Below are 27,307 nucleotides of genomic sequence, written 5' to 3'. Positions count from 1 at the left end.
GTGTATGTGAAAGTGAAAACAAACGCTTTCAAAATCTTTCATCTCCGATAATTAAGAACTTCGGTTGTTCCCATACCTGTATGTGTTTTTTAATAAATAAATAAAACCTGACAAAAAGCAGAGATGAAAGAAACAATCGTTTAAAATAACAGTTTTCTTTACTCTATGCAACAAGGGAACTAACAATTATTACCTAACCTAACAAGGGGATCATCATCTTTACAAACTTCGATGACAAATATCATTATAGGTGTATGTGAAAGTGAAAACAAACGCTTTCAAAATCTTTCATCTTCGATAATTAAGAACAACAGGGAGACTAAATAGGTTACGCTTTGATGGAAACGTTTTAAAGGCATACACGAGCTCATCATACCTCGTGACAATTTGGAATAATTCCTTGGTTCCACTACGTTTACTACATTTACTATTCTGTTTGCCAACTGATTGTAGACTGAAACCGTTACGTAATGCGCTCTCTGTCTGTTAACAGCTCTTCAAACATTTTCAATTTCCAACACAAGGCTATTAATAATTCATGCTTGGTCACATTGTGTGTCTTTAGATATGTGGTCATGGTTGGTAGATTTCGTTCCAGTTGAAAAAATATTCTTCAGTTCTCAAGTTCGCATTATTTGGTGAAATAATTTTCTTCATTTTTCAAGTTCACATTGAGGTGCGCACAGACTTATGCGCCACAAACACGCGTATGTCGCTTTTCATCAGCTGATGCTTATACAGAGTGATTCATAATTATGGTAAAATAATTTAATACGTGATAGTAGAGGTAAAAATAAGAAAAAAAGTTCATATAAACATATATCCATAAACGCTTCATTAGCGAGCTATACAGGGTGAAAGATTTCGCCCGGAATTCAGTTCCTCTGGTGAAATACACCGATGCTGAATTGTTTGGCGACTAGTTTTTGAGAAACTTATGCTGGATTCATATGGAAAAATATCTGAAAAATTGAATAAAACTAGTCTGGAAGCTGTAGTGTGAGTAGTTTTTGAGAAAAAAGTTGAAATATGCAAAAAATCTAAGTAGAGAAACACAGACTTCTACGTTTGATGCCCAATAATTGATAATTGATAATTGACCGAACGAAGTGAGGTCTAAGATTCAAGTCGACGGTTTGGCATTTTTCTTAATGTTTAAATGTTTATATGTTGCGCATTTACGGCGAAACGCGGTAGCCTAATAGATTTCCATGAAATTTGACAGGTATGTTCCTTTTTAAATTGCGCGTCGACGTATATACAAGGTTTTTGGAAATTTTGCATTTCAAGGATAATATAAAAGGAAAAAGGAGCCTCCTTCATACGCCAATATTAGAGTAAAAATCAGACTATAGAATTATTCATCATAAATCAGATGACAAGTGATTACACAAATGTGTGGAGAAGCCAGTCTATTGCTGTATTTCCATAAGGTCTATAGTTTCAATCAGCTACTTGTAGATGAGTACTGCGTGAGGTCTACTGTTCACAGAACTACTAGTATTAATTACATGCCAAATATACCCAAACTAGCTATCCTATATAAGAAACCGTGGCAAGGCAGAAAATCGGAAATTCTATTCTCCTTTCTTTCTTCACTATTATATACAGTACTCACTACACATTCTTCATATTATTAGGTAATATTACATCGGATATACCGAAATCAGTTATCTTTTAAAGAAGGCAGTGGCAAGGCAGGAAATCGGAAATTCTGTTTACCTTTCTTTCTTTACTGCCATTATAAAGGAGACCCACTATAATATTAATCTTATCAACCCAATCCTGTAATAAAATCATCTACCACGATTCATTGGTGAAATAAATTGGGAAAACCATGAGCCAATATAAGAGTAAAAAATCAGACTATAGAATTATTTATTCATCATAAATCAGCTGACAAGTGATTACACAGATGTGTGGAGAAGCCAGTCTATTGCTGTATTTCCATAAGGTCTATAGTTTCAATCAGCTACTTGTGAATGAGTACTGCGTTAGTTCTACTGTTCACAGGACTACTAGTAAATACAAGAGACCGTTCACATTGAGACAAGCAAACGACAACTAATAGAGAAATGAAACTCGCATTTGAAAAAGTGTATTCCCCTGGTCTGACCACATTATTCCAGCATCTATATATATAAAAGCGAAATGGCACTCACTCACTCACTCACTCACTCGCAGAACTAAAAATCTACTGGACCAAAAACGTTCAAATTTGGTAGGTATGTTCAGTTGGCCCTTTAGAGGCGCACTAAGAAATCTTTTGGCAATAGTTTAACTCTAAGGGTTGTTTTTAAGGGTTTAAAGTTCGTCTTTTAGCATGTATATTCTTCTTCTCCCAATCTCTTAATTATAATTGAAATTTCCATATCATATGTTACTATAGAACTATAATCTAGATAGAGTACCTCTTCAAAACAGTTGTTAACTGGCAACTAAATTAATAATTTTGTCAGGTTGGCATTACGTTGAGTTGACTTTGTTAGGTTGGTACCAAGTTGAAGATTTAAATGCATTTATCGCGGAAAAATTGATTGGGCACTGCTACTTCAATCCTGGAATATTATATTACTAGCCGTCAGGCTCGCTTCGCTCGCCATATCCGTTTACCCAGACGTTTAGTCTGGCCCCGACTGGATTGTCCTAACATATATGATAAAAATGCTCAAATGAAAAATGCAGGCGAGCGAAGCGAGCCTGCTGATCTTATTCATGGACGATCCAGTCGGGGGTCCAGACGGATATGGCGAGCGAAGCGAGCCTGACGGCTAGTGAAGTGGATAAATACATGATTGTATAAATAAGCTAATAAATACAAGAGACCGTTTACATTCATTCTAAGCAAACGACAATGAATGGAAAAATGAACTCAGATTTGAACAAGTGTATTCCCTTGATCTCCGACCAATATACTCCAGCAAAAAGTGGCACAAATCATTGCTCAACACTTGCAGACATCCTGAATAAGATTTCGAACATGGCCACACTTCGACAAAGGATCTCATCAATTAACACTTCGGCAGACAGGCAACGTACCTATCAAATAAATCTACACTTTTAATTACAGTCATTAAAATCCCCCGCTACCAGTTATTCTCTCACACTCTCTGAGCTGCGTTTATTGTGATAATGCATAGACAGAAAATAAATAGAGATGCATTGTGAAGATATAGGTGGGTGCATAGAGAGAGAATGCATAGAGAGGTATCATGAAGAGTTCACTGATGGAAGATATAGTGAGGTCCACGTTATAATGGCAGTATCTGATTAACATTGGTGATGCTATCCTTGTGTATCATCTTTGAATCATCTTTATATCATATTCGTATCATCTTTGAATCATCTTCCTATGTTGAGATCGTAGGATATACGTTATAATGGCAGTAGGATATACGTTATAATGGCAGTATTTGATTAACATTGGTGTTGCTATCCTTGTCTATCATCTTTGTATCATAATCCTAAGGTGAGGTCCACGTTATAATGGCAGTATCTGATTAACATTGGTGTTGCTATCCTTGTCTAGCATTCGACAAAGCAGGTAGCAATATCCTTTTAAAGCTCTGCGACGTTGCTAGATCGGTTTTTAACAATGCAGAATTATAATTTATTAACAGAATATTCAATCTCATTTTTACGAAATTCATTTGAACATGGAAAAATATTTGTTTCTTTGAGAATAAAATAAATTATTGATTATTTTAAACTAGTATGACCAGTTAATATTACATCAGATATACCAGTATCAGCTATCCTCTATAGAAGGCAGAGGATCGGCAACTCTGTTTTCCTAAATTTATCCACTCCCATTATAACGTGGTCTTCTACTATAGCATTCTGGAGGTGGATCCGCCAAATGGCGGCTCAATTATGCGTCGACCAATCAGACTCGAGAACGGGTGTGCAGGCCTACTGCATGCATCGTTCTCGCGTGTGATTGGCCGAAGCTGTTTGACACTGTAGACGGTAGGTGGCAGCACTTACAATGACCATCAACTCAAAAGAAGAGAGCCTTTCGTAGACAGGGCAGAGAAAGAAGAAGAAGAAGAAGAAGAAGAGGAAGAAGAAGAAGAAGATAGGGCAAGAAGAAGAAGACTGGGGAAGAAGATAGGAGAAGATAGGGCAAGAAGAAGAAGAAGAAGAAGAAGATAGAGCAAGAAGATAGGGCAAGAAGAAGAAGAAGAAGAAGATAGGGCAAGAAGAAGAAGAAGACTGTGGAAGAAGATAGGAGAAGAAGAGGAAGACTGGGAAAGAAGAAGATAAGAGAAGAAGAGGAAGACGGGGAAGAAGAAGACAGGAGAGGAGGAGGAGGAGGAGGAGGAGGAGGAGGAGGAGGAGGAGGAGGAGTAGAAGAAGAAGAAGAAGATGATGATAATGATGATGATGATGATGATGATGATGATGATGATGATGATGATGATGACAGGAGAAGAAAAAGAAAGGAAAAGAAGATGAGAAGAAGAAGAAGAGAAGAAGATGATGATGATAATGTAATTATAACGTAGACCTCATTACACATACATTTACATAATTTATTAACAAAATATTCAATCTCAATTATGAAAATTCATTAATAAATCATTAAAATATATTCTCTTGATGAATAACATGTAGCCTAATCAATCGTTTTTAACAAGATTAAATCATTTGTTATTATTTTAAAGCAAATATACCGGTATCAGCTATATTCTATAGAAGGCAGTGGCAAGGCAGAGTATCGGCAATCCAGTTTTCCTTTTTAATCCACTACCATTATAACTTGGACCTCACTATAGAGATGAATGCATAGATGCATGATGAAGATAGAGATGGAAAGTGAGTGTGTGAGAGAGAGCGAGTGGGAGTGAGATAGAAATGCATTATGAAGATAGAGATACAACGAGTGAGTGAGAGAGAGTCAATGAGTGAGATAGAAATGCATTATGAAGATAGAGATGGAAAGTGAGTGAGAGAGAGAGAGTTGAAGTGAGATAGAAGTGCATTATGACGATAGAGATGGAAAGTGAGTGAGAGAGTAACTGAGAGAGAGACAGAGAGTGTGTAAGTGAGCGAGAGAGTGTGTGGGATAGAGATGTATTATTAAGATAGAGATAGAAAGTGAGTGAGAGAGTAAGTGATAGACAGAGAAACGAGAGAGAGAGAAAGAGTGAAAGATAGAGAGAGTATGAGAGGGAGCGAGTGGGAGTGAGATCAACTCAGAGGAAGTGAAAGTCCTCTGTGAACAAGTTCTTACATTTCTTCTTTCAATACCTATACTGCATTATTTGTTATTTTCTGTTCCAAGCTTGACATGTTCTCTCTCTCTCCTCCAGATGCTTACAAGCTCACACTTTCTCCCCGAGAGCATATTTTTTCATAAACTGAAGACAATCCCGTTATTTGCAGAATGCATGGATTTAATTTATCATCCTATTGTACTAGGTGAACCATTCTATTTGTTACAGTAGACCAACACATATTTCGCAAAGATTTAAAAAAACTTTGATTCAAGTTAATCCGAGAGCATAATTTTTCCATAAACTGAAGACAATCTGTATTTGCAGAATACATGGCTTGAATTTATTATCCTATTGTATTTGGTGATCCATTCTATTTGTTACAGTAGACCTACACATTTTTCGCAAAGATTTCAAAAAAAAACTTTGATTCAAGTTAATCCGAGAGCATATTTTTTCCAAAAATTGGAGGCTATCCCGTTATTTGCAGAATTCATGGTTTGAATTTATTATCCTATTGTATTTGACGATCCATTCTTTTTGTTAGAGTAGACCAACACATTTTTCGCAAATATTTAAAAAAACTTTGATTCAAGTTAATCCGAGAGCATAATTTTTCCATAAACTGGAGGCTATTCCGTTATTTGCAGAATACATGGATTTAATTTATCATCGTATTGTACTAGGTGAACCATTCTATTTGTTACAGTAGACCAACACATATTTCGCAAAGATTTAAGAAAAAACTTTGATTCAAGTTAATCCGAGAACATAATTTTTCCTTAAATTGGAGGCTATCCCGTTATTTGCAGAATGTATGGATTCAATTTATTATCCTATTGTATTTGGCGATCCATTCTATTTGTTACAGACCACATGAATTCTTAAGGTGCGTACAGATATACGCGCCGCGAACATGAGCAATTCACTTTTAATCAGCTGATGCCAAGCTTTTTATATCTGTATCTTACTGTTTCAGTGAAAATACAGATATAGTCTGCTGATTGAAATTGAATTGCTCATGTTCGCGGCGCGTATATCTGTACGCACCTTAAAGAAGCGATTTCAACCAGCTGACTTTATCTGTATTTTCACAGAAACGGTAAGATACAGATATATAAAGCTTGGCATCAGCTGATTAAAAGTGAATTGCTCATGTTCGCGGCGCGTAAATCTGTACGCTCTTTTAGAGGTTTCAGATTTAAGTTAATAAGTGAAGACCTGTCCTCTGAGCCACCTACAGCCAGTGAAAGTGATTTGCCGAAGAAATTTAGCCAGAGCCGGCCAATATGACATGAAAATGGCTAGCCTAGCTGGAATATGAATAAGAAAATTGAAGTTCTATAATGCAGACAGTGTCTTCTCAGCTCCCAGTATTGGTAAAATTCATGCTAGCAGTCATAAAAATGGTCTACGTCCAGAAAAACACCATAATTGTCTCACAATAATCTGATAAAATCAACAGAAAATAACTTAATTCCTTTATGTAATGTTGCAAATATGGGGTGAACTCATGCAATCAATCTGAAATTTTGAACACCATAATTTTCTAACAATAAGCTGATTAAATAAACAGAAAATAACTCAATTCCTTTATATAATGTAGCAAATATGGGGTGAACTCATGCAATCAATCTAAAATTTTGGAAAGTTTATAAACAACCGCTGAATTTGTCTCACATTTCAATACACTGATTGAAATATACAAAAATAAATTAATTCATACAAGTAATTGAACTAATATAAGGTGAACTCATGCAATTAATCTAAAATTCTGGAAACTTCAGAAAATCCGCTGAATTTGTCTCAAAATATACTGATTGAAATAGACAAAATAACTTAATTCATGCAAGTAATGTAGCAAAATATGGGGTGAACTCGTGCAATCAATCTAAAATTTCAGAAACTTCAGAAAAACCGCTGAATTTGTCTCCTAATGTCCTAATTTCTGATTGAATAAAATGAACAAAACAAAACTCAATTCCCTCATCTGAAACATCAGAATAGACTGACAAAAGAACTACTATTCATCAGTAGCTAACGATTGATTGAGACAAATAAAACTATGACAGTCAAATCTAAAATCACAAAAAAATACTAACAAAGCTGGCAGACTATCTTGTAAAGAATAGGATGCCCACACACGTACACACACACACACACACGTACGTAATTCCCTCATCTGAAACATCAGAATAGACTGGCAATAGAACTACTATTCATCAGTAGCTAACTATTGATTGAGACTTGATAAAACTAAGACAACCAAATTGAAACTCACAAAAAATTACTAACAAAGCTGGCATACTATCTTGTAAAGAATAGGATGACCCCCACACACACACACACACACACACACACACACACACACACACACACACCACCCACACACACACACACACAACACACACACACACACACACAAAACGTCAGATCCTACCACCTCAAGTAGTAGTAATGATAATAAATGATGACCTTATCCGAAATTAAAAAACCAAGGTAACTTGTTCTTATTAACATAGTCTAGCTATCTTTCGCTTATTATTTTTATCATCAACATCATCATCATTTATAATTAACAACGAGCAAGGTGACCTTCATCTGATAAAACACTGCAGTGCGTGTTCATGCTAGAGATTCACTGAGACGATGACAATAAACACTCGCACTATTTAAGAATATGATGGAAAGTTGGTCTTGAATTGTTCCTACGTTCGTACTTTATTATTCGTGTAAGATTGGTCAGGTTACGATACAATAAACAGATAAAAATTGTAAGAAAATAGAGAAAACACTGGGAAGTTGTCAGAAATATCAGTAATTTATTGTAAAATTACAATAAATGAAGATATAACTGAAATAAAATTGACACTAAGAGCCGGTTTCCGAGCTCGGGATTTAGCCAAGTCCTAGACTTTAAACAGCTGGAGTCAGAAAATTGGCTTTCCAAAACGGGGCGTAGTCGCAGCTTTTTTAACTAGTCGTAATTTTTATCCTCTCATTTCTATAATTGGAAACGTTTTTCCTTGGCGAAATTAGGCATTCCTAAATAATTCAAAATAGCTGAAACCTTACACTATTTTCTCTTTATTTTATTTTGTGTTCAATTTTCTAGTTTTTCGAAATTTAATTCAACGTCACTATGACAATGACTGCGACTACGCCCCGTTTTGGAATAGTTATTTGTGCAACTAGCGCGCAAAGTGACAGTTTGCTGCACCGAAAGAACGTTTACGCCCGAGCCGTAGGCGAGGGCGGAATGGTTTCTTGAGTGCAGCAGAGGAACTTTGCACACGTATTTCACATTAAGTTTTTCCTACAGTTACCATTGAATATGAAAAGTGGGTAATTATGGGTAAAATTGCCTGAAATGCATCAAATGTTTTCCTGTGTAATTTTATTATTGATAAAACCTTAATCCAAAATCCTAAGTCCTCGCTGTCCTTGGTTATAATATCTAATACTAATAATTAGCGCGTTGTGCTTCGTTGCACCTCTGCTCACTATAGCAGCCACAGCAGTCACTGTTACCAACTTCATTTTGATTTTGCTGCACTGTTGCTCCATATAACCTACTAAGTATTTTGCGTTGCCATGTTGCAAATCTGGAGTGCAGAAAAAATTTTCCCGCACTAGAGCGGAAAAGTGATTCTTTGCGTTCTGTAATCTGCAGCAATGGCCACTTTTCAACGTAACTGTAGGAAATAGTTATTTGTGCAACTAGTGCGCAAAGTGACGTTTGCTGCATCGAAAGAAACGTTTACGCCCGAGCCGTAGGCGAGGGCGGAATTGTTTCTTGAGTGCAGCAAACGAACTTTGCGCACGTATTTCACATTAAATTTTCTACAGTTACCATTGAATATGAAAAGTGGGTAATTATGGGTAAAATTGCCTGAATAATGTGTAGTGTGTTGAATGGCGAGGCGGCTGTGTGGTGTGTGCTGTGGTGGCACTGTGCTGTCGTTGTCCTTGGTATAATATCCACTTAATAATTAGCGCGTTGTGCTTAGTTGCACCTCTGCTCACTATAGCAGCCCACTCACTGTTACCAACTTAATTTTGATTTTGCTGCACTGGTGCTCCATATAACCTACTAACTATTTTGCGTTGTCATGCTGCAAATCTGGAGTACGCAAAGTACTCACTTTGCGCACTAGTGTGGAAAAGTGATTCTTTGCAGCCTGCAATCAGTGCACAAATGGTCACTTTTCAGGGGTATCTGTAGGAAAAAACAATTTTCTGACTCCAGCTGTTCAAAGTCTAGGACTTGGCTAAATCTCGAGCTCGGAAACCGGCCCTTAAGATGACACCATTGGGGTTGAAACATGTATGTAATTTTACAATGAATTAGTGATAAATCTGACAACATCCCAATGTTTTCATTATGGATAGATATCACAACATCTCACTAACAACAGTATCTGAAGTAAGAAAAAAAGAAAAGCGACACAAAGTGATTGAAACTATCCTCAATCTGTTATTAACCCAAAAAATAAAACTATTACAATACAAATAACAAATGAAAATTGTGAGAAAAATAGAGGAAAAGCGACATAGTGATGGAATCTACCTTCAATCTGTTATTTACCGACAAAATAAAACTATTACAATACAAATAACAAATGAAAATTGTGAGAAAAATAGAGGTAAAGCTGCACAATGTGATGAGAAGTATCCTAATTTTAATTTAATTTGGATTTTCCTTTAATAATAACTAGTACTAAAAAATCTTCTAAGCACCAACTGTTTCTTGTTTTTATGTTTTGTTTTTTTATCATAGAATAATAATTATTGTGTTTTACTAACTTTTATCTAATTTAATCTACAAAATTATATTTGTGTGTAAGTTCCACTAATCTTTGTTCTTATTTTGGTTTAATTTCTTAGTTTATTGTGTTTTACTAACTTTTATCTAATTTAATCTACAAAATTATATTTGTGTGTAAGTTCCACTAATCTTTGTTCTTATTTTGGTTTAATTTCTTAGTTTATATTGAATAAATATATTACTGCAACTTAGGTCTACGCACAGGTTTTACCTTGTAGGCTACTACTTAAACATAGATAGAAATAAAAATAATATACTGCAGTTTTGGGATCATTTTATATATTTAATAGTATTTTTCTTGTTTTATTTTTAGATGTTATAATATTAGATTATTATAATTGTGTATGTTTTTTGAGAAATAAATTTGAATTTGAATTTGAAAGTATATCTGTGAACAGTAGACCTCACGCAATATTCCTATCCACAAGTACCTGATTGAAACTATAGACCTTATGGAAATACAGCAGCAATAGACTGGCTTCTCCACACATCTGTGTAATCACGTGTCAGCTGATTTATGATTAATAATATTCTATAGTCTGATTTTTACTCTAATATTGGTGTATGAAGGAGGCTCCTTTTTTCCTTTTATATTATCCTTGAAATGCAAAATTTCCAAAAACCTTGTATATAGGTCGACGCGCAATTAAAAAAGGAACATACCTGTCAAATTTTATGAAAATCTATTACCGCGTTTCGCCGTAAATGCGCAACATATAAACATTTAAATATTAAAAGAAATGCCAAACCGTCGACTTGAATCTTAGACCTCACTTCGCTCGGTCAATAATACTATTTTTTTTTATTTTCAGAAGAATAAACCTTGTCCACTCCTCAACAAAGATTTTCACCGGGAACGTCTCGCGAAAAATAGACGAAAACACCAAAACAGCCGACGTGAGTAGAAACAACAATTTCCAAAAATGGAACCAACAATAAAGTTTGCATTTAATTTGGATGTATCGGTGTAATTTTCAAGGTTTAGTGGGCGAACTGACCATGATTTCAAGGACAGGTGTTTGGTTTCATCGCGAACTGAACATGAAATATTTGGAGAGGTTTCCTCTATCATTTGTTCTATGATTGTTTGATTGAATTACAAAAATGACGGTCATATCGCTTAAAAAAATTGGAGTTATTCTGTAGAAAAATAGTGGCATAGTAGTCATGTCACTTAAAAAAATTGAAGTTATTCTGTAGAGGAACAAGGCATTGTGTGACTTGTGAAGAACAAGAGGAATGTTACATCAAGTTTTGACACTAAAATAACGACTTGCAGACTATATAATTTTTGTGAAAAATACATAAAATGAGTAAATATTCACTTGCACTGACTGAAACATGCTTTCCACAACTATATAGTCTGAAAATCGTCTTTTTTGACCGAGCGAAGTGAGGTCTAAGATTCAAGTCGACGGTTTGGCATTTCTCTTACTAATGTTTAAATGTTTATATGTTGCGCATTTACGGCGAAACGCGGTAATAGATTTTCATGGAATTTGACAGGTATGTTCCTTTTTTAATTGCGCGTCAACGTATATACAAGGTTTTTAGAAATTTTGCATTTTAAGGATAATATAAAAGGAAAAAGGAGCCTCCTTCATACGCCAATATTAGAGTAAAAATCAGACTATAGAAATATTCATCATAAATCAGCTGACAAGTGATTACACAGATTTGTGGAGAAGCCAGTCTATTGCTGTATTTCCTTAAGGTCTATAGTTTCAATCAGGTACTTGTGGATGAGAATACTGCGTGAGGTCTACTGTTCACAGAACTACTAGTAGTGTTGAAACTTGATGTAACATAGATCTACAGCAATTCGTAATAGATAGAGAAATCTAAGACATGTATTTCCCTAGAAACTGCATGTTACCTAAATGTGAGTAATTTTGATGGTTTAATCAGGTTCGTAACAATCAAAGATGCAACAATTGAATATAAGTTAATGACGTAGATAAGATTACACAAATTTAATATAGGTTGATAGCTCGATAATGTTTCCACTACTGTTTAAATGCAGTAGGCCTACAAACTAATCTATAGAGTTTACATGCCACTACACCTCATAATATTATTATCTTCTTCTTCGATGGCTCTACAGCCCAAATCAAGCCCTGGCCTCCTCAATCTTGCCTCTCCATCCAACTCGATCCCTTGCCTCCACCCTCCAATTTCTCACATGATGTATATTCAATCATTCAATCAATCATTCAGAATTACACAACTTACAGAAAAGTAGCACAGGCTTATAAGCCCAAAATGGTTCCAATTCTAATTTATACAACAGTTCAAATGTGTTATGTATATTGGGACTACATAAACAATAGTTAATTCATCAAAATACAAAATCAATTTACAACTCTGAGTGCGGGTTGCACAAAAGCCGGTTAAATTTTATACGTGATTAATTCCTCGAGAATCAATCTGAGAAGGCCTTTCTTTTAAGACGGCTTCTCTGATTGGTTCTCGTGGATTTAATCACGATTAAAATTTAACCGGCTTCTGTGCAACCGGCACTTATTAGACGAAGTATCATTGAGTAAATGGATAACGATAATTCAATCAACTTTTAACGGCACTTGGTTCAATCAACAATAACAATAAGACGGCTTCTCTGATTGGTTCTCGTAGATTTAATCACGATTAAAATTTAACCGGCTTTTGTGCAACCGGCACTTATTAGACGAATTATCATTGAGTAAATAGATAACAATAATTCAATCAACTTTTAACGGCACTTGGTCCCTTCTTCTTCTTCTTCTTCTTCATGTTCATCTGACTTCTTCTTCTTCTTCTTCTTCTTCTTCTTCTTCTTCTTCTTCTTTTTCTGCTTCTTCTTTTTCTTTTACTTCTTCTTCTTCTTCTTCTTCTTCTTCTTCTGACTTCTTCTTCTTCTTCTTCTTCTTCTTCTTCTTCTTCCTTTTCTTCATCTGACTTCTTCTTCTGACTAGGTTCAGCTAGTTTCTAACTAATTGTGAAAATTGCACCTGATATCCGAAGCTGAAAAACTAGTATATTATCTCTTTTGAAATAGAAAGAAAACAAAATCTTTCGTAGAATATATTCATTGAACGTGATAAGCTCACGTGTAATGTATCATAGCCTGTAGCCAGAAAAAAATACAGATTTGTATCATACAAAAAAAGAATCTATCTAACTTGTATCCTTTTTTATTGTAGCAACAGAAAATATCAACTAGAGGTACTAATCGCGTTCTTCACAAGTTGAAACTGCCGGATCGGAAACCAATACATCATCATTATCTATAGACCTGCCCGGTTTGAGGGAGCAGTTCTTTATTAGTTAATTTTGTAGTATAATAACAGTGGAAGCCGTTAGACTGAAAGCCATTCAGCTCTATTAATCAATTTGAGTTTTTGTGATTGAATTTTGAAATGAATGCATAAGTGGCCAAACAGGCCATGAGAAGCTGGGAGAAATTTCACCTGAGGCGCCATAGTGTTATATATTATCAGAAGATATTGAGTTATATATTATCAGATAGATGATGATATAAGTCTCTATCAAAATTAGTTCTCTGTTAACAAACAATGAGAGGGCTGACAATGGATATGCTTCATGTAATGATTCATCATCCACTGAGGGATCACGTGAGTCATCAACTTGATCATTTCCTCGGGAAGAATTGGTCAGATCCTATTTCGCCGATAATTCGAAAAAATAATTAAATATTATTATTAAATATTATTAATAATTATTATTCCACATGCCACAAATATTCAAAACGTTATCATCGTGGGAGGAAGAGATATCTAGAGATTCTGAAACTATGAATGGAATACTAAGTCAGATTTGGTTCCCTATAGTGAGGTTTATCAGAGATTGACAATGGTGTAATAACCGAAACTGGTCTTTCTAAGTATAAATAAATCTGTGGTTTTTTGACAATTTCTTAGTCTTTTTCATTCAAAGTGAGGTACACGTTATAATGGCAGTGTTTGATTGGCAATGGTATTGCTATCTTTGTCTATCATTCAACAAAGCGGATAGCACTATCTCTTCCTCGCTCTGCTCTGTTGCTAGATCCGTCTTTTAACAATATTATTAATAATTAATTAACAAAATATGTCATCTTATGAAAATTCATTATGAAATTATCGATAAATATAATCTATAGCCAAATAAAATATACTTGATTATTTCAAACGTTAATGAACAGTTAATATAACATCATTAAACCTGTATCTGTTACCGTCTATAGAAGGCATTGACAAGACTGAGGATCGGCAACGTTGTTCTCCTATCTTTCTCCACTGCCATTATAACGTGGACCTCACTATAGACATAGTAAGCATTCGATCTATTGTGAGGTCCACGTTATAATGGCAGTATTTGATAAACATTGGTGTTGCTATCCTTGTCTATCATTCGACAAAGCAGATAGCGCTATCCTTTTCTACCTCCGAAACTTTGCCAGATGTTTTTAAACAATGTAGAAATATAATTACTTGACAAAATATTCAATCACAATTATAAAAATTTATTGTTTAATCATTGAGAAATATTATTTTCTCGACGAATAAAATATAATTGATTATTTGAAACAAGAATGAACAGTAATTATTACATCAGATACAACTGTATCAGCTATCCTATAAAGAAGGCTGTGGCAAGGCAGAGAATTGGCAACCCATCTATCTATCTGACAAGGCAGAGAATCGGAACACATCTATCTATCACCTAACTTTTGGTAGAGAGTTAGTGGGAAGGATATTTTTGAATATTCTTTCCGAAGAATGGACATTGATATGTCCAAGGATCCGCCAATTTATGTAGATGCATAACAATATTATCTAGCCTATAGTTATTACCAATTGCTTTTTTCATATCATATACAGGTCAATAATTATTTTCTTAGTCTATATTATGTAAATTCATCTATAATTTTGCTGTATTGTAAGCTTTATTGTTTTGAATATTCTTTCTGAAGAATGGACATTGATATGTCCAAAGCTCCGCCAATTTATGTAGATGCATAACAACATTCAGCTGTTGTAGCTATGGTAAAAGTGATATTTTCGAGCTCAAAATTTAAGTGATTTTATTCTATATTTTGTGAATATTTGAAGTTTGGTTTTTATTTTAACGGAAGTTTCATTATCAATCTATCTAAATTTGAAATATTCTTTGTTTTATTCTGATTCATAGTTTCAGATTGAAGATTTGGTGTTGAAATTGAATTGAACATAACCTACATAATATTTGGACGATTTGTGACAAAATCAGGAAATTGAAGAAGTTTTGGGCAATAGCCTGTTTTTTCTTTTCGACTATTGTATTGTTCGCTCTATCTAATAAATAAATAAATAAACAATATTATCTATAGTTATTACAAATTGCTTTTTCATATCATATATAGTTCAATAATTATTTTCTTAGTCTATATTATGTGAATTCATCTATAATTTTGCTGTATTGTAAGCTATTGTATATAAGTGTATAAGCCAGTATATATTGTAATCTACATAAATAAAGTACTCAATCAATCTTTCTATCTTAATCTTTACCTATCATTGTCCACTGTCATTTTAACATGGACCACACTATAGACAGTAAGCCCACCACCGTATCACCCTAGAGCCTACACAAAAAGCATCCAATTTAGAAATAATACTAAAAAAATATCAAATACTTGACGTCTGTCCCCCGTTGTCTGTTGTCCAATGATGACGTAAATATTGCATGACAAACTGATATTCGTTAAAGGAAGAAAATAGACAGACCTGTCAATAAATATACGGAGTGGAAAGGTATTTCAAATAAATCGCCAGCTCTGTTTGCTCAATGAACTTGACAATATTTACTGATTTGAGTGGACAGGTTGACACTTGAGACAAGAGATAAGTGACTAGGATATGAGTATTGACTTATGAGCACATTCCACGGATTTGAGTAAACAGTTTCAAGTGAATATTATGAGAGAGCTTCCCTGTTGAGTGAGGGATTACATAATATATGTTCCGATCTAAGTAAGTTGTGAATCGACTAAAAAAATCTGGTGTGGCGCACTCACACAACTTTACTTGCCGTTATGAAAACTGTTCAACTGACGCTAGTGTTCCCGCGCATCTCAAGTCTACTTTTCTAAGATCTGAGCCAGCTGGTGACAGGACAATAACGCTGTAGACACACGAAGTCTGCTACGTCTTCATAGTGAATGATTTAATAGAATCAACAGTTTGTAATTCAATAATCTTATTTTCTCGAACTTCGAGCTTATTTTAAATTTTAGGTGAAAATGTTACTGAACATCAATTGTAGAGATTTTTATGCTCAATATTTTCCACTTGAAATTTTTTGTTTAAATTGTATCTGAAGCCTGATAATTGGCAATCTAAAATCTTAACTTTGCATAGATGGGGCGGAGCTCCTGAAATTTTTACAGATATGGGACTTGTGGCGGTTGATAGAGCTCATCAATAACTTTTTTAGGTATAAATTTGATCAAAATCGTTGGAGCCGTTTTCGAGAAAATCGCGAAAACCCCTGTTTTTGACAATATTTTGCCATTTTAGCCGCCATCTTGAATTGCATTCGATCGAAGTTGTTCGTATCGTCATTTAATGTAAATTAGTGTATAAGCCAGTAAATATTGTAACATACATAAATAAAGAAATCTAATCTCCCTCTCACACACACTCTCTCTCCCTCTCTCTATCTCTCTCAATCACTCACGATCTCTCACTCTCTCTCTCACACTCACTCACTCCCTCACACTGACTCTCTATCTCTCAGACACACACTCACTCCCTCTCTCTCTCTCTCCCCCAGAACAGGGCATTTCACTTTCTACTTGTTGTGTTGTGCTTGCCGGCTCCACATGAATTTCTAATCTTTCCTCCTGGCAATTGTCGAAGAGCTGTGAAGCCTGTTCTTTGCCCGCCTTGCCATTCCAAGCTGCATCAAGATAACTGCAATCCACTTCGTTTTTTCTATACAACCTGAGCGAAAGATTTGCGCTTCTCAATCACTTTCTCCAGCACACAACCTTCAAGATAACAAGTTGAATAATATTCTACTCTTCGAATACATACAATATAATCTAAATATAGATGTCAATCCACTTTTTGTTTCTTCTAAGCGAAAGATTGCGCTTCTAAATCACTTTCTCTGAACACATCCTGCCAAGATAACAGGTTGAATAATATTCTCTCGATGGAAAAATTTGTATCAACAGATAAGGGATAGAAATCGGGCGTTTTAAATAAATACGGCGCCCATCTACGAATATGGAGACTTGAGCTTCTCAAACTGGCTACAAAATCTATATAATTTGATATTAATGTAGAAAATTTAACGCTCTTCGAGAAAGTAGAATACATCTTCAACAAATCATATTGTTTAGAATCGGGTGTCTTGGATTATTAACACTGAATCCATGTTATACAAATATGGAGAACTTCTCAAACAGGCTAAAAAATTGATAATTTGATTCCCTTGTCGAAAATCTAACGCTCTTCGAGAAAGTAGAATATATCTTTGACAAATTGAATTGGATTGAATGACTGCCTTTATTTTGACAAATCATATTGTTTAAAATTGGGAGTCTTTAATTGACACTGAATAAATTTTATACAAAATATGGAGATCTTCTCAAACAGGCTAAAGAATTAATATAATTTGACGCCCATGTCGAAAAATCTAACGCTCTTGAAGAAAGTAGAATACATCTTCAACAAATCATATTGTTTAAAATCGGGTGACTTGAAGAAATAATACTGAATCCATGTTATACAAATATGGAGAACTCTCAAACAGGCTACAAAAGTAATATTTTGATTCCCATGTCGAAAAAATCTAATGTAGCCTACAACTCTCCGAGAAAGTAGATTACTTCTTCAACAAAACATAATAGTTAAAAATCGAGTGTCTTAAAGAAATAATACTGAATCCATGTTAGACAAATATGGAAAAAAAAATATAATTTTATTCCCATGTCAAAAAATCTAACGCTCTTCGAGAAAGTAGAATACATCTTCAACAAATCATATTGTTTAAAAAAGGTTAATTTGAAGAAATAATACTGAATCCATGTTATACAAATACGGAGATCAACTCTAACAGGCTTCAAGGTTGATATTTTGATACTCAAGTCAAAAATCAAAAAAGTAGGTAGGTCTCCGAGAAAGTAGATACTTCTTCAACAAATGATAATATTGTTTAAAATTGATATTTTCATCACCATATCAAAAATCTAACCCGTAGATCTTCGAGAGAGTAGATTACTGCTTCTCAACAAATTATAATATCGTTTGAAATTGATATTTATATCCTTATATCATAAATCTATCGCGTAGCTCTTCAAGAAATTAGATTACTTCTTAACCAATTGCGGCAAAATAAGAGCTTTCAATTAATGAGAGAGAATAAGTAGACACTCTTAGTGTATGATGAATAGAACTGTGTCATATTGTCGAAAGTATATATAAAGTGGATCTATAGTGAGGTCCACGTTATAATGGCAGTGATTGATCAGCAATGGTATTGCTATCCTTGTCTATCATTCGACAAAGCAGATAGCGCTATCCTTTTCTAGCTCCGCAACTTCGCCAGATCGTTCTTCAACAATGTAAAAATATAATTGATTAACTAAATATCCAATCTCAATCATGAAATTTATTAACTCATGGAAAAATATAGATTCACGACAAATGAAATTAAATTGATTATTTTAAACATGAATGAACAGTAAATATTTCACTAGATATACCGGTAACAGCTATATTCTACAGAAGGCAGTGACAAGGCAGAGAACCTGCAACGCTTTTCTCCCATCTTTCTCTACTGCCTCTATGAATTGGACCTCACTTTAGATCCTGTATATTTTATCTATATATATATAAAAAGCGAAATGGCACTCACTCACAGACTGACTGACTGACTCACTCACTCACTCACTCGCAGAACTAAAAATCTACCGGACTAAAAACGTTCAAATTTGGTAGGTATGTTGGCCCTTAAGAGGCGCACTAAGAAATATTTTGGCAATATTTTAACTCTAAGGGTTATTTTTAAGGGTTTAAAGTTCGTCTTTTAGCATGTATATTCTTCTTCTCCCAATCTCTTAATTATAATTGAAATTTCCATATCATATGTTACTCTAGAACTATATCTCTTCGAAACAGTTGTTAACTGGCAACTAAATTAATAATTTTGTCAGGTTGGCATTAAGTTGAGTTGACTTTGTTAGGTTAGCACCAAGTTGAAGATTGAAATGCATTTATCGCGGAAAAATTGATTGGGCACTGCTTCTTTGATCAGAGCTATTCCTGGAAATATTATATTACTAGCCGTCAGGCTCACTTCGTTCGCCATATCCGTTTAGCCAGACGTTTAGTCTGGACCCCCGACTGGATCGTCCTAACATATGATAAAAATGCTCAAATGAAAAATGCAGGCGAGCGAAACGAGCCTGCTGATCTCATTCCCGGACGATCCAGTCGGGGGTCCAGGGGGCGGAGCCCCCTGGCTAGACGGATATGGCGAGCGAAGCGAGCCTGACTGCTAGTACACTATAGATGGGTCAAAAGACAGCCTTCAACAATGGGCAACTAATAGCTACGCCTGTTGTTCCTTTCCCAATCATTCATAGATGAGAATTATATTGTGTCCATCAATGTATAATATCTGAGCTTCAAAAAATGAAAGTGACTTCAACAACGTCTATTGAAAGGTAGTGAAATACTAAGAGCAGACTTGAGCCAGGTGAACTGAAAGGAGGTGGGCGTTAGTCAGCCTGGTTGGAAAGTGTTTCCATCAGAAATGTACTGTAATAAAATCAACAGCCAACATCTGCAACTACTTTCTCCAAATGTCACCACCAAGGACGCTAGAGATTAACGACTTACAAGATTGCAGAGAGAGAAAGAGAGAGACAGATTATATATGCCTTTATTAGGGCGGAGTTAGGGCTCAAGGTCCTCTCTAAATGAAACAGAGAAATGAATAGAGTTGCTGCTTTATTTAATCCTAGGAAAGCGAAGTTAGAGAGCAGCCGGCCCTCTTACACTTGACCCTCCAAAACCATACTAATCCATACAGAGAGAGAGAGAGAGAGAGAGAGAGGAGAGAGAGAGAGAGAGAGAGAAAGAGTAAGACAGACAGATTATACATGCATTTATTAGGGCGGAGTTAGGACTCAGGTCCTCTCTGCCACACAGCCCTAGAGAGATAGATGGACAGAGAAATACATAGAATTTCTGGCTTTGTTTAATCCTAGGAGGGCGAAGTTAGGGAGCAACCGGCTCTCTCCTCTCTTACACTGAACCCTTCAGAATATAAGTCTACTAATTCACAAAAAGAGAGGTGAGAGAGAGCGAGAGAGAGGAAAGAGCAAGAGAGAAGTGGAGAGACATAAAATGGAGTCATGTTAACTTAGCGAACCTAAAAGGTTCAAGTTACGATAAATCAGATTTAAACAAACTGTGAGAAACAACTGAAAAAACAGAGGAAGAGAGATAACCAAGTGAGTGAGTGTGGGAGTGAGAGAGATACAAGACTGAGAAGAGAAAAGAGTGGAAGAGGAATAGGGTGACATTAGTGAGAACCATCCTAACCTAAAAAAAATGAATACAGATTCAAAAAAGTGATTAGGAACAACTGAAGGAAAGGTAACAGAGGAGATGAATATAAGAAGATAAATAAAGATACTAAAGATAAATATCTAGAAGAAGAGATACAGGAGGTGAATATAAGAAGATAAATAAAATTCTAAAGATGAATCTAAGAAAAGAAGGAGAGATGTACAAGTAAAGAGGTTTAAGCAAGGTAGAGTGATAGGTAGAGTGAGTGAGTTGAGTGAGAGAAAGAGAGAGTTGAGTGAGAGTAAGTAAGAGTGAATGAATTGAGAAAGAGTGAGTGAGTTGAGAGAGAGAGAGTGAGTAAGAGAGAATAAGTTGAGAGAGAGTGAGAGATGATAGAAATTGTGGAGAGAACAGACACCGGTGCAATCAAGTTTTGAAAGAATTTAAGGAACCAACAAATTTTGGGTCACTCAGATAAATTATCTATCAATGTATTCACTGGTATGTGCCTCCCGATACCCGCATTTTTGCATTTCCAAAACATCTGTCGCAAGCTTGCCACGCACAGCACGCGTGCAGCAAACTCCAAAATGTCAACCAGTTTCCCCACTGCACATGCGTGCTGGTGTCATGCTTTCTCAACTCTAGAAACACTCATGAATTATGACTCCTTGGAGAACTACAATTGATTTGGGAGATAGTTTCCTGATAAGATTCTTATCTACAGTAATTGAAGTAAGTAACTGCATTAAATTAGGAGCTCATACTTTCTATCAATTTCATAAATATATTGAAAATATATCAATACAGCCCCAGGACTAAACATCCTAAATAGTCTTACAGTAATTGAAGTAAGTAACTACTGTACAGTAAATTAGGAACTCATACTTTCTATCAACTTCATAAATAAATATATTGATAATATATCAATACAGCCCCAGGACTGTACATCCTAAATAGTCTAATTTATGTTAAAAAAAATCTCCTGACTCTACCTATCCGTCTGTCTATCCTTATTGTTATTCTGAACAATGGATCGCTCAGTGGACTACATTTTCCCTGATCGCTCATGAGACGACACCACCTCAACGACTCCTTATACATTCACACAACACAAGAAACAAGAAAAAATTGATATACCCTACAATAGAATATCCAAGACACACACAATAGCCATCTTCATCTGAGCCTCAACCTTCCCAATAAATTACACCCCAACTCCCACAGCGTCCCTCTAAATAAATTCTAAATAGTTTTAGAGACATGGATGAAAAAAGGCTTCTACACAAATGAGGAATTTATCGATTTAGAGATACCTTGAGTAATTTAAAATCTGCCTAAAACCAAGTAGACTGTAAAAAAATGTAAAAATGTGATACATTTCTTCTTGCACATTCTACATTGGATTATCAATATGTGTCTGTCAATACAGTATAAATATATAAAGTATAAATTATATTAATTTTGACAAGATAATAATAAATTAATAATGAATTGTAATGAATTACTATTGAGTGATCCATATTAGTTATTGATATTCTATAATTACAGTATCACCAAAAACAAACACTACAGAAAATTATTTCCTTGTTAGAGACAGTGTTTGGTTTTTTAGGCTACAGGAAACAGAAACTTAGTAGCAGCAATTTTAAAATTATGGAAATTTTCATCCAATAATTCAGAGCTGAATGAAAGAATAATAACAGATAAGGAGGTAATGATGTATGAGTCATAAATGTGTAGGCGGTGACTGTAAGGTAAAAATAGTGCATGAACACCAAGTAATTATTTTTTCTTGGAGTTGACATTTTTATTGTGGATGTAACTTATTTGAAATTGACTGCATTCTTTTTTCAGAGCTGACTAATGGAACATATTAAATTTAAGCCTTGTCTGTACTGATAGCTTGTTGGCTTGATAGACAATATAACTTGGTGATTAAATCATTAGAAAGTTGTAATCTTTGGTTGGGTATTTCTAGTGGATTATAATTCAGGGGTGCCCATGGGAGGGGGGGGGTGAGCGAGTAAACTTCAAATTATTGGGGTGTTGTTTCGAAAATCAATTTTTAGAGGGGTCTAAAAATTGTATGCAGGGTTTATAGAGACTGACACCTTTTTTTGGGAGGGAACCTTATTTTTTTAAGGCAACTATTAGTAAATTTGGGATGTTTAGTGAGGGAGGGCTTACGTCCTTGGCCTGGGGGTGTAGTAGGGCACCCCTGTATAAGTATAATAAAGATGCTCTAATACAAAAAGATGTGATAAAAATACAATAATTGTCCTGAAAGATACAGGTTTTTTAGGTGCTTGTCAAACATTTGGATCTTTTAATTTAATATTCTATGCAATTCCACACATGTTGAGATACTTTACTTCTATGTTGTTTATTGTGCTCTGTCGATTAGGCTTGAATATCAAGTAAAACTTAAGTAAAACCGTAGAGTGAAGATACCGTTAAGTTTTTATCTTGTACTATATGTATCTGGTAAAACAATACCATTACAAATACTACAAACAATTTGTAGAATTTCAAATTATGTCTATTGATGTAGCAGTTAGAGACTTCATCATTTTGAAGAATAATTACAGAATAGGGCCTAGTGTTATGATTCAATCTTGAGATAAAAGAAGCCGGTTTCCCCAGATTGCAATTTAAATGGAGAGCGGTGTGACAGTAACAAAGATTACATTATATTATGTTGAGAAACCATCCAAGAGAGATGACAATAAGGCAATCTTAGATTATGTAAGGCAGAATAACATTTGATGCACAACCTAACCAAGATTGCAATTTGAGGTTAATACGATTTTGAAAATCACGTGGCAGGAAAGGTGGCTTTAACAGTTAGGTATTTAATTTTGAAACCTAAAATCCTTGAACGGAAACTAGTTCCCCCACCCTAAAATATGAGTCAGCCATCCCAATCTTTGATGTGAACGACCTAGCACAATGAAACAAGCATGGCTCAAACTAGATCCTAACCTAGACGTGAAGTCGTGCTTCAACTTACAGTAACATATCATGCATTTTTAATTAACGACATGGTAACTATTGAAATAAGTAGAGTTATTCTAAGCTTACTTTTTTGTTCTTCATCCTTTTGCGACTTGAATAAACTGGAAATATACACTATCACAATAATGGTTGCACCAACGATTAATGTAACCACTAGAGCCGGAATTTCGGTCACTTCACTGCCCGGTTCTACCATTGTGAAAAATACGACAAATTTAAATACGATACGAATAAATATCCGACAATTTATTCCGGTTTCCGAGGTTAAGTAGTGCTTCCGAAAAACAATTGGTGGCGGGAAATAAAACAGTAAACAGTACCAGCTAGAAAACTGCTCACACGGATGACTGGCTGGTGTAGAGATGATCCGACAGAATGCGTTCCAGTCGATGTATCCGGCATCCCAATTGCCCGGCAAATACAAATCATTTGATGGTGTCGTCTGCTCTGCGATGAATTCCAGGATTCGATGACAATAATTGACGATTACTGTATTTGGAGCTCCTTGGTTGCCACTCAGTATCCACTAGTTGTTGCTCTGTCGGCAACTGGCTTGCAACTGTTCGTCATCTCCGCTAAAAAACTCACTTTTCCCATTCCAATTCTGACGCGGCGGTCCCCACTTCACTTGTGATAACCCCTTCCACAAAACACCAATGCAGTCGCTATTCACTACATTGTTTGTAAACTACTGTTAATAGTATTTGTGGTTCTTGGATGCTATTCAAACTAGGCTAGAAATTCGCTCTAAAACGTTTTCCTCAATCATCGGTGACCACGTTGTCTTCTATGCACTGGTTGCATCATCATAATTCATGATAATCTCAGCCGGAAAAGTGACGTGGCTGCTTGAGATCTACAGTATTTTTCCCGAGGATGACACACTCAATCATGATGACCAGTTGCCTAGAGTTCTCATCTCAACAACATTAAAATGTCATCAATATAGGCTAAATTTAATGCGGTCACTTACATTGATAGTGCTCACTACCGTACATCAATAAGCAACAGGTGTCTCTAAGTAGAGTTGCGCTCACATGTCATATACCGTTTGTTTTCTCACGAAATATCGAATAAAAGAATCTAATAAGATAAAAATTCAACTCAGATTACTAGTATATTCATGTGTTTGTAAATTATTGTTTTCTTTCAACTTGTATTAAAATGTTTGACTGATAAATTTGAGATTTCCCCGCAAGTTAGCAACAGGTGTCTCTCAGGAGAGTTGCACTCACATGAGTCATATACCGTTTGTTTTCTCACATCTCGAATGAAGATGAAAATCATATTTTGATTACTAGTACATTTATTTATCTGTACATTATTACATTCTGTCTACATTCATTGAAATGTTTGACTGATAAATTTGAATTTTCCCCGCAAGTTAGCAACAGGTGTCTCTCAGGAGAGTTGCGCTCACATGTCATATACCCTTTGTTTTCTCACGACATCTCGAGTAAAGGAATCTAATTCATTATCATAAAACCAAAAATTCAATTTTGATTATTAGTAATACATTTGTAAACTATTGAATTCTGTCTACTTGCTTTGAAGTTTTTGTTTGATACATTTTAATTTCCCGGTTTTCCCTCAATCTAGTAACAGGTGTCTCGGAAAATTGATGAGCTCATACCCCTTGTTCTCTCATGACATCTTAAAAAGCGAATCCAATAAATCACGAAAATTCAATTTTGATTACTAGTACATTTATATATTTGTACATTAATACATTCTGTCTATTTGTATTTTAACTTTCCATTAATAAATTTAAATTTTCCCCGCAAATTAGCAACGGATTTCTTGGAAGAGTGATGATCTCACATCCCTTGTTTTCTCACATCATCTCGAATGGAGAAATCTAATTATATTATCAAATTTCAAATTTGATAACTATTACACTTATTTATTTGTACATTGATTATTATATTTTTCCTACTTTTATTGAAATTTTCGGCTGATAGATTTGAATTTTCTTCACGAGCTAGCAACAGGTGTCTTGGAAGAGTGAGAGTGAGAGAGAGAGTGATAAGCTCAAACTCTTCTTTTCTCACGACATCTTGAATAAAGAAATCTGATAACATCATCAAAATCCAAGCTCGATTACTAGTATATTCATGTATTCGTACATAAAGTATTCTGTCAACTTGCATTGAAATGTTTGACTTATTAATTTGAAATTTCCCCCACATCTAGCAACAAGTATCTTGGAACAGTGATACATTCACAACCCTTGTTCTCTCACGAAATCTATATCTATCTTTAATTGACCGAGCGGAGTGAGGTCTAAGATTCAAGTCGACGATATGGCATTTCTCTTAATGTTTAAATGTTTTTATGTTGCGCATTTACGGCAAAAGGCGGTACTAGATTTCCATGAAATTTGACAGGTATGTTCCTTTTTAAATTGCACGTCGACGTATATACAAGGTTTTTGGAAATTTTGCATTTCAAGGATGATATAAAAGGAAGAAGAAGCCTCCTTCATACGCCAATATTAGAGTAAAAATCAGACTATAGAATTATTCATCATAAATCAGCTGACAAGCGATTATACAGATGTGTGGAGAAGCCATTTAGATAAGCCATGTATTTCCATAAGGTCTATAGATTCAATCAGGTACTTGTGGATGAGAATACTGCGTGAGGTCTACTGTTCACAGAGCTACTAGTAGAATAAAGAAAAGAATTGGGTTATACACGTACTTGATATGAAATTCACGAATGACGCATCATCATGTCTGAACTACTGGACTGATTAACTTGAAACTTTGCTTATAGATTCTTAATTTACCAAGGATAATAGGCCTATTTTAAATTCTTCAAGATTTTAGTGGGTCAAGTTTTCAGTTTGTCAAGTTTTCAAATAAACCCTTGAGGAGCACGGGTTACCTGCTAGTCTCTAATAAGAATAAGTCTTCAATTGAATCTATTGTGAGTACTAGTACAAAAGAAATTTATAAAAAAATACTACAGTATTATAAATCTCGGGTATGGAAAGAACTGCTACTACTTTCTAAAGAAAGTAGTACTTTCTTTTACCCGAAGAACTCAAGCTCTGTCTTCTGAATTCGTCAAACGCCTTTAGTCGAAATTAAAACTTTGTAAACAATCTATTTTCAGATTAATCAACATATATTACCTGTTCAATTCAAAGCATTATTCACCTATTACATATTCAAAGTGTTCAAAAATAGCATGAAGCATAATGAAAGAAATTTCATAAACTCACCAGTCATGGTTGAATATATTGTAGAACGTTACTTTGAAGAATGTTCAAACTGGTGAATGTCCTCACACTATTGTTTATTAAACTACAAACTGTTCTAAGAATACACTATTGTAAACAAAAAGACTTGTAGACCCAGATCTATGTTGTTATTGAAATAAGAATACACAATAATTGTAAACAAAAAGATTTTGTAGACCCAGATTTATGTTGTTATTGAAATGAAAATTTGTAGACACTGACACAACAAAGCTGTGGTACTCTGATTTATACAAATAACACAATGGAAAGTGCATAAGCGATTAGATTTTCAGCGTGGAAAAGGACTGCAGCAAAAATGAATCATGCCATTGATTACTCATTCTAAACGTTTGTTATGGCTCGAATTTCATGAAACTGATAAAAGTTAGAAACTGTTTGTTTCCTTGTAAACGTGTTACTGGGTCAAACCGTTTTAACACATTTTCAA

General features: G+C 34.9%; 1 protein-coding gene across 2 annotated transcripts in view; it reads right to left on the bottom strand.

The window, feature by feature from the left end:
* Window positions 1-27,094, bottom strand: part of LOC111060330 (RNA exonuclease 3-like) — a 102,058-nt gene extending 74,964 nt beyond the window's left edge. Inside the window, exon 1 of one of the 2 annotated variants that reach the window (XM_039436879.1) lies at window positions 26,842-27,094. In XM_039436879.1, the coding sequence (XP_039292813.1) occupies window positions 26,842-26,848 (7 nt within the window). In that variant the 5' untranslated portion in view covers window positions 26,849-27,094. Of the gene's footprint in view, window positions 1-23,678; window positions 24,468-26,841 lie in introns of those variants that run through there. The other variant, XM_039436877.1, reaches the window with a different exon arrangement.
* Between the last annotated feature and the right edge of the window lie 213 nt (window positions 27,095-27,307).

This window comes from Nilaparvata lugens, chromosome 10 (genome assembly GCF_014356525.2).
Source record: "Nilaparvata lugens isolate BPH chromosome 10, ASM1435652v1, whole genome shotgun sequence".
NCBI lineage: Eukaryota > Metazoa > Arthropoda > Insecta > Hemiptera > Delphacidae > Nilaparvata > Nilaparvata lugens.
This window is presented reverse-complemented; position numbering and strand designations above follow the sequence as displayed.